Source organism: Talpa occidentalis, unplaced genomic scaffold (assembly GCF_014898055.3).
Source record: "Talpa occidentalis isolate TD23 unplaced genomic scaffold, MPIMG_talOcc4v2.1 talOcc4.12, whole genome shotgun sequence".
Classification (NCBI taxonomy): domain Eukaryota; kingdom Metazoa; phylum Chordata; class Mammalia; order Eulipotyphla; family Talpidae; genus Talpa; species Talpa occidentalis.
The window spans coordinates 97,156,329-97,169,587 of record NW_023601212.1 but is presented as its reverse complement, the minus strand read 5'-3'; the positions used below and the strand labels follow the sequence as shown (position 1 = coordinate 97,169,587).

At 53.3% G+C, this 13,259-nt stretch overlaps 1 protein-coding gene across 1 annotated transcript in view; it reads right to left on the bottom strand.

Annotated features, from left to right (window-relative positions):
* Positions 1-1,100: 1,100 nt before the first annotated feature.
* TEKT5 (tektin 5) overlaps positions 1,101-13,259 on the bottom strand; it is a 35,220-nt gene continuing 23,061 nt past the window's right edge. Inside the window, exons 6-7 of the mRNA XM_037507612.2 lie at positions 2,968-3,122; positions 1,101-1,498 (exon numbers count right to left, since the gene is read on the bottom strand). Of these exons, the coding sequence (XP_037363509.1) occupies positions 1,282-1,498; positions 2,968-3,122 (372 nt within the window). The 3' untranslated portion in view covers positions 1,101-1,281. The remainder of the gene's footprint in view (positions 1,499-2,967; positions 3,123-13,259) is intronic.

Sequence of the window (13,259 nt, the reverse complement as noted above, 5' to 3'; positions counted from 1 at the left end):
CGTCTAACACACCCATCTAGCAGAGCTGAGTCTACATATGGAAATACCTGTATATATAGGTCCATAATATTTTTTAACTTTTTCTCTCTCTTTTTTGCATTGCCCCACACAGCTGACAGTCACCTTCACTCTGATGAGGACACTCAGGGCAGGGGTGTGTTCAAGGTCACGTCATTCCTCAGTGACATCTAGCTCTGGGCTCTGAGTTCCAGTGTCTGATCTTTGGGCTTTTTTTTGAAGATTTATTTATTTATGCATATAAGAACTGGGGTACAGGCCAGAAGTGTGTGTATGGTGGGGGAGGGAGGTGAAAGGATTCACCAGAGACAGAGTGGGGAACAGAACAGGCAGATTGAGTGAAATACACTGCTGAGGGGAGCAGCGAGTGAGACAGGAGAGGTCTGCTGCGCCCTGTGGGTTGCTCCCTGGCCAGGGATCGAACACGTGTTGCAGTGGCTGCAGACGTCTTAACCCCTTGCGCCATCAGGGAGGCCCCCTGGTGTCTGATCTTTGGACACCACCGTTGTAAGGGCAGGACAGGACACAGGGCAGGTTTTCTGATCCCATGCAGACCGGGTAAAGGAGGAGTCAGAGTCCTCAGTAGTTTTGCAGGTCTTTTATTGGGGTTCACCAGGCATATGGCAGGCAGGGGTGCTGGCTGGGGGGCTGGGAGGCTGGCAGGCCTCCCAGCCCCCAGCAAGTCTTCACTCTATCTGGGCTCTCTAGTGTTTGTTCTGCTGCTTCTCGGCTTCTCTTTTGGCTCTGCTTCGGCTTCTACTGCTGCTATTGGTGCTGCTGGCGTCCCCCCGTGACGCCGCCCTTAAAAAGCACAGTCTTAGCTCAGCTGAATCCCATCTACCTATGCCCACACCCTATTCCAGGTGCCCGCCATCAGGCATGCATTCAGGACAAGGATCCATCATCTATCCTGATGGCGGGAGGGCAGAAAAGCCTGACATTTTCTTTACCCTACAACCGTCTATACCGTGTTCCTCAATGGATAACCAGGTTTATAAATATTGGCCCCTTCCGTTCCTGGGAACGTGGCCACCTCTCTCTGCATCCTGTTCCTGAGGAGTCAGGAACACCTCGAGGCCAGGTCTGCAGCAAGGAATGAGCTCCAGGATCGGGTTTGGGCACATTTATTTCATCTGTTAACATAGATTATCTTTTTCAGGAGGAAAGGGAGAAAGTGACTCTTTTATTCTGTTTTTCTGACATTAAAGGGTGTGCTGCCTAAGGAACCGGCCGGAGCAGAGTGCCGGGGCCAGTGGCGGCAGCTCAGGTGTAGCCCACCAGGCGGGGGGTGCTGGGGAAGATTCTGCGCATGCCCATGCACTTCTCCTTATCGATGCAGAGGGTGTTGGCCTTGATGGCCAGCTCGTGCTCCAGCCGGGACTTGGTCATCACCAGCAGCTGCAGCGTGTCCTGAGTCTCCCGCAGCCTCAGCTTGAGCGTCTGCAGGGTGTCGTCAATGGTGAACACCTCGTTCACGAGCCTGGGGGCAGAGAAGGCACAGTCCACTCAGCTGCTGGACAGAGGTGCAGCTGCTATGTGCCAGGAGCTGGCCGGGAGACAGCAGGGGCAGAGTAGACAGGAAAGATGGAAACAGAACAGGTAAACGAAGTGAACACACAACAGAGCCACGGAAAGCAAGAAGCATGGAAGAGCAGGAGAGTTTCGGAAGATAAGCTGGCAGTTTCTGAGTAAGTTACACGTGGACATGCCGTGAGATCAGAGATTTTACTCCAGGGTACACACCTGCCAGCACTGGAAACAGATACTTAAATACTTAAATGATAGTTAAATCACACTGGGGTTGTGATTAGTGGCACTAATTACCACAGACAAAACCCAGATGTCCATCAGCAGATGAATGGACAAGCACGTGTGGTCGAGTCACACGGTGGAATATTACACAGCCATGGAGATGAACCTGTGACACAGACAACGGCCTGGGTGAATCTTGAAGACATCATGCTGAGTGAAGGAAGTCAAGACACTGAAGGCCCCACACTGTGTGGCTCCATTTAGATAAAACGTCCAGAACAGGCAAATCCTAGAGATGAGAAGTGGCTTGGTGGCAGCCAGGGGCTAGAGGGAGGTGAGAAGGAGCAATGACTGTTAATGGGCTTATGTTCCTTTGGGTGATAAGAAAGTTCTGCAACTAGATAGTGGTGATAGCTGCGCAAGATTATGAATATATTTTTTAAATGTCACTAATGGTAAATTTTATCACATTTAAAAAAAATTCAGATAACAGGAATAGCCTCATGTAACTAAGGTGGTAGATATGGCATCTGCTCAGGTGCCCTGCTCAGGCCCCCTGGCACTGGTACCCCAGCTGCTGTGGATGTTGGCAGCTGATGGCTCTGAGGTCCACCTTCCCCAGAGATGATCCCTGCGGTGCTGCCCAACAGAGGTCTGCACCATGCTGGAATGTTCTGGACCTGCACTACCCAACATGGCCACCAGTCACCAGGGCCTTCAGGAGTCCTTGCAGGCTGGCGTGATCGCTAAGGAACTGGTCTTCTAATTGTATTTCATTGGCCATCACTTCAAAGTAAGTGGAATACAGCTGGTGGAGACTGAATGGGGTTGAACAGGACTGGAGCGAGGACACAGGTGAAATCAAGGAGGGGAGATCCTGAGCAATTAGAGAGGGTGTGGCGAGACCACCGGTAAGAGGAAGCAGGAAAAGCAGGTCCTGAGGAGGTAATGGAGGGGGTGGGGCAAGGAAGAGGTTGCAGGATGGTGAGGCAGGCCCGGCCCCTAGATGTGCCCAGTCCCGGACCTGCTGGCGCCCACGTCGGTACACACACAGGCGCACCCCCTGCAGCAGGTGGGGGCCTGCGTCAAGCTCACTCACTCATCTGTGCTTCCTGTGTGTCCCGTTCTTGGCCTGTTGGGGAGGGTCTTTCTTCCAGACCAGGTTTCGTGGGGGCCCACCCCCCTGCCCCCACTCACTTGAACTGTGGGGTGTCCCGGCACAGCTCCATGTTGGGGCGCCAGTTCCGGCACTCCAGCCTTGTCTGCGCCACCTTCAGCGGGCACTCCTTGGCCATGATGGACCGCTCTAGCAGCATGATGGTGTTCTCCACCTGGAAGATCTCCTGCAGCGTCTGCGGGGAACAGTGTGCGGGGTGGCACCCCCATCAGGCCAGGCGGGAGCAAGGGCCCATGGGCTCCGGTCAGGGGCCTAAGTGACTCCTTCCCCAGCCTGGGATACCCGTGGGGGCAGGGACCTCACTCTTCTCAGGACATCCCCGGGAAGCAGCTTCAGGCACCTCCAGTGACCCTGGACACTGTGCGTGCTGGACAGGGCCAGGGGCCAAGGGCGGTTTGTTCTGAAGCTCAAGTTTGCAGTGAAATTAGCCAATGAGTCCTCAGTGGGCCTTGAGGCAGAGAAGGGAGAGGGGAAATATCTCTAGAGATATTCTAGAGGAATAGAGGATATTTGGAGGATATTTCTAGAGGAAATATCTCCCAGTGTAATGCCGCCCTGTGCCCTCCACAGAAAGGGCTGGGACTTGACCTGGGTGGAGGCCTCAGAGGCACAAACATAGTCAAAAATGCATCATTAACTCATCAAACTGCGCACTTGATGATAAAACCCTTATGCCTTAGTAGAAAGTAAGTTAAAATCAGGAAAAGGTCAATCACAAGAAAATTTCGGCAGTGTAGACACTGGTATTGGGTGTGCGGGACCCTGTACGCGAATCTCTAGGTGTATGCCTGAAGTTTTCCATAATAAAACATCAAAGAATGGGAAGACAACTAATAAATGCCAGCCTAGTCCATGACCTGAAGGGGCCCAACTTGCACTTGACCCCAGGGCACACGGCGGGAGTTGAGAGTCCCACAAAGACACCACTTCACTGTGGCTGAAACTTTCCCCCACCCCCACGTTCCCAGTGGGCCTACATTGGGGAGCAGGGCTCTGGGGTGGGCTGTGCTAACACCCTGCCCCAGGCTTGGCAGGTTGCCCCAGGGAGGTGACACGTGCCCTGTCCTGGAAAGCCTAGGAGTGGTACCCAGCCAAGGTGCCCCCACTTCCTCCCTCAGGTACCATTTGTCTGTCTCCCTCCCTCACTCGGAGGGCATCAGTGTTGTTCTGTTCATGCCGTGTTCCCACTGCCAGGAGCAGTGCCCGACGCAGGACGAGGTGCCAGACAGAACGCAGGGCACCTACTGTTGCACGAGGCACTTAAGCTACAACATTGAGTTTCTGCTGATCTGAAATTCAGGTTTAACTGGACAGCCCACGTCTTTAATTGCTAGATTTGGCCAACTCACTCTTAGTAGTAACTCAATAGCCATTCATTGGGTGGGTGGATGGATGGATGGATGGATGGATGGATGGATGGATGGATGGATGGATGGATGGATGGACAGCAGGTGGAGGGGTGTATGACAGTGGGAGATGGAAATCTAGATTTCTACCTCTAGTCCTCTAATGGTCCTCAAGCACACTGAGGTTTGAAAACAGCGCACCCTAAAATGTCTTTGGTCCTGTCCATCTCAGACTGATCTGGGCGAAACTAATCACACCCCAGGGAACGGGGTGGGGATTGTAAGGTTAAGACTTAGCCCCAAACTTCAGGCATTTCAGAGTCATGCTGTTCCCCCCGACACTTTTTTTGGTGAGTTGTAAAATATCCTCAAAGTATAACAAGGTGGTTATTCTAGCTGGCTTGGAACCATAAGACAATTTTTTCTAAGCATTAACATCCTGGCTTCCCCATCAATTTAGGGGAAAAGCCTAGACGAGCTTTCACTGCTTCAAGAGGACAAAGGCAGGCCCACTGCCTGCTGCTGGGGAAGGGACAGAGAGTTATTGGAGGCCAGGGAGGCTGCTGCCTCCTTCAGAGGCCCCCAAAGCAGGAGCTGGCCCCATGCGATCCTCCATGAGCCCCCAGAGCCAGAGCCACCCTCCCTTGCTGGTTAAACATTGTCCCGTGAGAATGTTCCCATCGGAGTGCTCCGTGCTCGGCGTGCGCACGGGCGTGTAAACACTTCAGTGGGGCACCTCTTTCAGATGTCCTGGGGATTTTCCTCAGACGCCTGCCTGTGTGTGTTGTGGGGGTGGGGTGCACAGACAGGCAAAGCCCAGAAAGCACACCCCAGCCTTGAATCGGAAACCTGACCTGCGGATGAACCCCCTCCCTGGCACTGCATTGCCCCTTGTGGGACCAGCCTGCCTCTGCCAGGTAGGTGCCCTGCTAGGATGGGCCGAGGCAGTTGCTGGGACATCACAAGGTTTAGCTGCTGCTGGTGGCCACCAGCCCCGCCCGCCAGAGCACCTGAAGGCAGTGCCAGCGCTGGGTGCTGCTGGGGCGCCTGGGGGTGCCCCGCCAGTGACCTGAGGCTGTGCTTCCAGTGACTCCTGTGACTCACTCCCACAGCCCCCCAACACCTGTCCCCAGTTCAGGGTCTGGCCAGCCTCACTGGGGACCTGAGCCCTGCCTCTGGGGCAGCACTAGTTCCTGTGCTCAGTCATTTCTTCCTTCACTCATCAACGTTGTGGGGGTTCACGGATTCACCAGTTGACAGGACAATGGAGACATGGAGAGCCAAGCACTGGCCCCGGGAGCAGACACAGCAGTGTCCTCCAGAGTTTCCCTTCTAGAGGGTCATTCCCTCCACCTCCCTCAGGCAACAGACATCACGAACACCCACGTGCCTGCTGCACTGGGCAGCGCTTTCTTCAGCATCACACCGTGCAAGTTCCTTCCACCCCTTCTCTGTGGAAGACTCGTTGGGCGCCTTGGGTGTGCAGGACATTCTGGGGATGTGCCACAAGGGAGGCACCCAGTCCCTGTTCATTTCAGTTCTTCTGGGGCCCCCTGAGAGCACAGGGGCAGGAGGGGGGCCGCACATGGGGGTGCTGGAAGGAACTTTCCATTATTGTTTGTAGGGTAAGGTAAAAGTATCAGGCTTTTCTGCCCTCCCGCCATTAGGATGGATGACGGAACCCTGTGGTCCCGAATGCATGCCTGAGGGCGGGTACCTGGAGTAGGGTGTGGGCATAGGTAGATGGGATTCACCTGGGCTATGACTGGGCTTATAAGGGCGGCGTCACGGGACGCCAGCAGAAGAGAAGCAGAAGCAGAGAAGCACAGCACAACCACAAGCACAACCACGAGAGAGCAGGGCAGCAGAGATCACCAGAGAACCCAGAAAGAGTGAAGACTTGCTGGGGGCTGTGAGGCCTGCCAGCATCCTGGCCCCCCAGTACTCCTGCCTGCCATGTGCCTGGTATCCCAATAAAAGCCTGAAAAGCCACCGAGGGCTCCAGGACTTTGATTCCTCCCTTACCCCGTCTGCTGGGATCATAGAAAACCTGCCCTGTGCCCATCCCTGCCCTTACACTGTTCCACCTGTGAGCCCGGGCCGGCCCCCCTCTAGGGGCTGCTGCGGTGGACAGAGAGCAGCTGTGGTCCACAGGGAGCAGCCACTCCCAGGCTGGGGCTGCAGGCGGCGGGCTCCGGCCCTCACACCAGGGCTCTGCTTTCATCCCATACCCCTTTCTGGCTCCCCTCCACCCAAGGGCTGCTGGTTTTCCACTTACAAAAGGGATAGAAAGTGTGTCTTACATGAATGTCTTTTAATTTACACAGAAATAGAACAGCACAGGTGGCAGCATCCTGGCAAAATCGGGGAGGTGAGGGAGGACCTGGGAAACCCCGTATCCTGGGTGTGTCAGGTACATAAAGCAGGTGACAGCATGGGGGGGAGGTGGGAGCTGGTGGACAGGGACCCTGGGGGGGGAGGGGCCGCTGTGCGGTCCCACTGGGGGCTGGCAGCGTGTGTGGCAGGTGAGAGGCAGGAACTCAACTGTTGCTAGTTTCTCTGCATCCATCCCCTCCACCCCGTCCCCGCTGGCATTTCTAGAGTGGGCCTGCCTGTGGATTTTCCAGAAGGGTAGGGGTTTTCCAGAATTGGCCACTCTAGAACGAACTGATGACTCACACCCATGGCGAATCTGCCCAGGCAGGTGTGCCCTGCCGAAGAATGTTCCCATCACCTCTTATCTCTTCTCTCACTCTCAGCTGGGGCCATGCTCATTAGGAGGCAGAACCCACGCGCAGATGCACACGCACGCATGCACACGCACTTGCCCTGTCTTGAGGGCAGTCCCTGCCACCCACCGAGTCCCGCCAGCCTGTGCACCTCCAGGAGCCCTGGAAATGAAGGATGACTCAGTCTCTAGAAGTTTGAGGAATGCAACCCCCAAAGGCCAGGAGCCAGAGACCTCGAGGGCTGACCACAGCCTTGACCGGCACACTAAGGAGGACGCTAGGATCTGCCCGATGCCACCCCAGGCTCCAAGCTCCAGGGTGGCGCAGCCTGAGTTTGGTCAGGGCATCTGAGCGCCAGGTCAATCTGGTCCCTGAACCCCAGATTCCATGATGTCCCCAGGGGAAGAACCCCGTGTCAGAGACTGACCCACAACTCAACAAGTTCACTCCTGGTAAGCCCAGAACCAGGGCCCCTGAGGATATACGTGCCAAGGAGTTTCCCCTGGTATCATTTGGGGGACAGGGAGACGGGGGGGCCATGCCCATGAACTGGAAGGGAACAGGGGGTGCAGGGTGGATGTCGACGCCTGTTAGATGCAGAGGGTTAGCTGCACAAGCAATGAGGGTGGGTCTTTAAAACAGAGTGAGAAGAGCAGGAAGCAGAAAGCATTACGCAACTGCTCTCTACGCGCCTTGCAATCCAGAGGCCTCCTCCATCCGCTCACTCCTGTGTGGTGCATGGAGAGAAAGCTCCAGGCTGCGCCACCCTGGAGCTTGGAGCCTGGGGTGGCATCAGGCAGATCCTAGCGTCCTCCTTAGTGTGCAGGTCAAGGCTGTGGTCAGCCCTCGAGGTCTCTGGCTCCTGGCCTTTGGGGGTTGCAAGACAACAACAAGCTTTTCGAGTGTAAGACCAGATTCCTCATTATGAGAAAAGCGGTAGGGGGGTGGGGAGGGGCAGAGGGAGTGGGTAAGTGTGATAAAAGGGGCCAGCTGCAGGGAGTGGGCAGGTGAGACCCTCAGGGGTGGACTTTGGCACCCAGGTACGGATTGAGTTGTGATGCTGACCCGAGACGACATGTTAAAAAAACTGATTTCAATGAAATGATTTAAAAAAAAACAAAACCCTAAAACAATCAATCAAGAGTTCCAGATTTGACAAGCCAATCGGACATCCCTGGAGAAGGGAGGGAGAGGGCAGTGCGAGGAAAGACCATAAACAAAGAACTGAGCCAGGTGCCCTCTATCAGCGGGATGAGCCAAGATCCGCGGGTGCGATAAACTCCTCTCTGCCTGCCATGTCCGAAGGGAAAAACAAGCCCACAACCCCAAGTGATTCAGTGTCCTTTAAAAATAATTTGCAGGGCCTCCCCGGTGGCGCAGGCGGTTGAGCACAGCGCTGTGGAGCTGTCCGCAGCCTCTGCAGTGCCCGTTCGATTCCCAGCCGGCCTAAGAGCAACCCAAGTGGCGAGCAGACCTCTCCTGTCTTCCCCGCTGCTCCCCTCAGCAGTGTACTTCGTCAGTCTGCCTGTTCTGCTCCCTGCTCTGTCTCTGGTGAATCCTCTCACCCTGCTGTGCATCTTGCCTGTACCCCGGCTCTTGTATAAATAAAATAAATCTTGTATAAATAAAATAAATCAGGAGAGGGGCTGCACATGGGGGTGCTGGAAGGAACTTTCCATTATTGTTTGTAGGGTAAGGTAAAAAGTATCGGGTTTTTCTGCCCTCCCGCCATTAGGACGGATGATGGAACCCTATGGTCCCGTATGCATGCCTGAGGGCGGGTACCTGGAGTAGGGTGTGGGCCTAGGTAGAAGGGATTCACCTGGGCTCTGACTGGGCTTATAAGGGGGGTCCTCATGGAGATGCCAGCAGAGAACAGAACCACGAGAAGAACCATGAGAGAAACAGAACACCACAGAACACCAGAGAGCCCAGAAAGAGTGAAGACTTGCTGGGGGCTGGGAGGCCTGCCAGCCTGCCTGCCGTGTGCCTGGTAAATCCCAATAAAAGCCTGCAAAAGCCACCAAGGACTCCAAGACTCTCTCCTCCTTTACCCCGTCTGCTCGGGTCATAGAGACACCTGCCCTGTGTCATCCTGCCCCTACACCAGGACACGCCAACCACAGGGCCTTTGCACAGACCAGCTCCTCTGTTCAGATGCCCCTTCCCCAGATAGCCACACGACTCATTCCCTTACCTCCTTCAGGTTGTGGCCAAAATGCCCAGCAGACCCTTCCCTGACCATGTCTTTTAACATCGTAATTCCCAAACCAGCCGGCACTCCTAACCCTCTGTTATATTTTATGTATCACCCCCCCTCAATATTTCTCTTATGCCTTGTGACACACAACGCATGTGGCCTCCTCATCCATGTCGTTCATCTCCCCCTACCAGAAATAAGAACCATATGGGACGGCTTTTTATTCTGCTCACTGATGAATCTCCAGTTCCTGTGCCAATCAATGCATAGTAAATAATCGTAACATTTAACACAAAGGAGTGTTCATGTGTGACAGGCACTTGGCTAAGGGCTTTGCGCATGTTGAGCACTTAGGTGCTCAATGAACACCGCTGCGGATGCAGGAAGAGCAGACCTCGGCGTGTTTGGTGAAGACCAGAGAACAGGCGCTGCGGCACCTTCCGTGTGTTGAAACCCCAGCCCAGCACATCCGAGATGAGTGACCGGCAAGCGTTTCACCTCTCTGAGCCTTTCTAGTGAAGCTGGGATCACAAGCATCCAACTGCCTCCCTCCCCACGTGTGGGTGAGAAGCTCTGGGACGTCTCAAGGAGAGTGTAAATCCCATCGTTCCAGGTGTGATGATGTTCAGACAACATTGTTGGAATGAGAGAGACAGAGAGACAGACAGAGAGAGACAGACAGAGAGAGACAGAGAGACAGAGAGAGAGACAGAGAACACGAGCCAGGAGGTTAACCTTTAAGATTCCACAAAGCCCTAAGAAGTAGGGGGAGAGACTCCTCCCTCAGGGTGCCAGGCTCCTGGGGCAGCTGGGCAGGGCCATTGGGGGATTGGCCAGGAGGGTCACCCCATGGGCGGAGTCTCTGCAGCCCGAGCCCTGGGCTGGAACTGGCTGGAAAGCAGGGGGTGGGAGTGGAGGGCTCTTCTCACCCCTCTCCCCTTCGCGTAGGTCTGCTCTGCACACTGCAGGCGGCTGGGTTTGGAGACAGCGAGGAAGAAGCCTCCTACTTGTCTTGGGGGGTGTTGGCATCTCACTCACTGTGCGTCTCTGAAGTCATGCAGACCTAGGCTCAGATTCTCTCCTGTGCTTCCCGGCTGTGTGACTGGATCAGTTTCCTCAACCTCTCCCTGCTCCCTGCAACCAGGTCCTCAACATCTCCTGAGCCCCTTCCAGAGACCAGGGATTGGGCGGGCGCTGGTTTCCGCACAAGCAGCACAGGGACACCAGGCTTGTTGCGAGGCTGAGTGACAGCGTGTCCCACGCCTGCCCCTGCCTGGCCCCTGCCCTGGAGATGCCAGGTACCCGGTTCTGACCCCACCCCTTCTGCAAAACTCAGTCTGTTAGAGATTTTTCCTTTGGAATCACCGGGCTTTTTAAAAAATAGAAGATGTGATAGAGTTTGTTGTTGTGGGTGACAGAAGTCCCCTAAAACAGGAATCTAGTCACTTTGGTGAAATTACTACCTTTCCTAATAAGAAGTTACACTGTCAGTTTCTTACACACACACACACACACACGCACACACGACAGTTAACTCAAGAACCAGTTACATAAAGAATGTTCCGTCTCCAGTCTCTGCTTACCACATTTAAATGTTCTTAATACCAATTAGGAAAAATAGGATTTAGCCAATCCTCCTGGGTTCCCATCCCAACTCAAGCATTTACCCTCTACTTGACCTTGGACACATTACCTAATAACTCCAAAGCCATGTTTTCATCTATAAAATGAGACTTCTAAGTGTCTGTCCTATGTGGCTATCGTAGAGTAGATGCATATATACACGTATACATCACATATGTAGCTTTTGAATAAAGCCTTTTTTATTGCAGTAGCATTGGTTTACAACACAGTTTTAGGACTACATACATGTGCATACATGTTTCTTAGTGGCTATTTGACATAGAAGGGACTCAGCTAATATCTATTTCCTCTTAACCTGTAGAATGTTATAAAAGACAGCATTTCCCAACCCCACCTTGTGGCTCTGGGTTGTATGACCAATTCTAGCCAATGAGAAGGGTCCAAATGATTCCTGGGACTCCAGGGTAGTCTCTTTAAAAGGGAGTGGTTGTGCCCTTCTCATTCTCTGCCATCTTTCTGCTGGTTCAAACTTAAGACGTGATGGTGGCGCTGCAGCAGCCCCATTTAGACCATGAGGTCCTAGAATGAAAACCAAATGCTGGGATGATGCAGCAGAAAGATAGCAGACTGTCCCTTCCAAGCCCACTCTGAAGCCAACCCCCGATTTCTTTGACATGCACGGGAATAAACTTCTATTTTGGGTTGTCTATTATATGCTGCTGAACCTATTCCTAAGCCAGAGGCACATATATGAGCAGAGTTCTTAGCAAATCACTTTCTGTTATTGTTGTTGCAATCAGGATGTTCCACTTCTTTGGGGGTGGGGGAGAAGATGATTCACAAACAGGTAATGAAATATGATCCATTAATGAGTGAAAAGTTGCAGGAAACAAGCTACACATCTGGAGGATCTTAGAAAGATCTATCTACCTACCTGCCTACCTATCTTTAGTGGTTATGGTGAGCTGTTTGCGTCCTTCTATCCACAGCAGGACTGCAGACTAGACAATGATCCCCCACCCTCAACCCTTGCAGGGAAGGAGCTGAGGGCAAACCTCACCCCAGACCCCAGTCCCCACCTCGGGAAAAGGGTTAGGTCCCAGCTGAGATTATGCCTGGCTGCATCTGGGGTGCAAAAGGCAATTTCTGGCTCTGCCTCAGATGAAACGAACCTCAGCTCAGCGGAAAATGCGCTGATGTTCCTGCTGGAACAGAAATCCATCCAACGGTTTTGAGAGGGGGTTGTGTGCGGCGGGGTTGTTTGCCTTGTAAAACAATCTGCCTGCGTCTTGTCTTGTGACAGCAGAGAAAGCCTCTGAGGCCAGGAAACTGTTTTTGATGTGGAGGGGAAAAATGGATTTAGCAGTTCCAGCCGGCTTTAGGCTTCTGGAAGCTTTGTGCAACCTTGCAAATTTATTGTTTTCCAAATTGCATGAATCCAAGGGGTTTCCAAGGAGATGCCTGGCTCAGTACAGTTTTCCCAGTTCAGGAAGGGAGAAGGCAGCTTGGGAGACTTTTCTATTCAAACGGGGGAAGGTTTTCAAAGCTCCAGGTCAGCCTCAAGGAAGGCAAATTGGAGGGCTAGGGAGGGCCCTTCCCAGAAATCCAAGACATGACAGCTCCAGTCTCCAGTTCTGCACCCTCGACATTTGGGGACAGCTGTTTCATCGTTGTGGAGCTGCCTGTACATTACAGAGGTTTAGCGGCACCCCTGGTTTGTATCAGCCTCTGTGTACCCCATCCCCAGTTGTGACAATTGAATGTCTCCAGACATTGGCAAAGGCCACAGGGGAGCAAATCCACACCAAGTGAGGACTAGCACCCCGAGGGGCAGTTACTGAGTGGACCCTGTCACAGTCGCTTCCATCCAGAGGTGTCTGGGCCAAGACAAACAGCAATTGCTGAGAAGCATTCTGGGGCCAGGTGTCCTGAAAGTCCTGGAGGAGTTTAGAAATGGGTGAGGGCTCCCCACTAGAGAGAACACAGGTATGACCCTATGAAAATTCATTGTAATCCACTGCTCAGTCTTTGAGGGTCTCTGTCTTAATACTTCCCACCATTTTTAATTATATATGCTTATTTTTAAGTAAGTGTCTCCCCCGCTGGTATGTAAGTCCCCTGCAGGCAGGATCTTGTCCCTTTGTGTTGTACTCCCTAGCACTGAACTCAGTCTAGAACACAGGAAGTGCTGAGGAATCTGCTTTGGGGGTTGGGGGACTGAACATTGCTGCATGCCTACACCCGGAAGATGCAGTTGGAGGACCTACTAAATTCAAATTCAAAGCTGGGTCCCAGAAATGTCTGATTCAGAAGATCTGGGATGGAACCTGGGGTCTGCATTTCTAAACAAGTGCCCAGGTGCTGTTGATGCTGCTGGGCCAAGGACCACAATTTGAGAACCTCTGGGCTGAACTCTGAACCTTTGGTTCCCGATCTTGGCTGTCCAGTAGAAG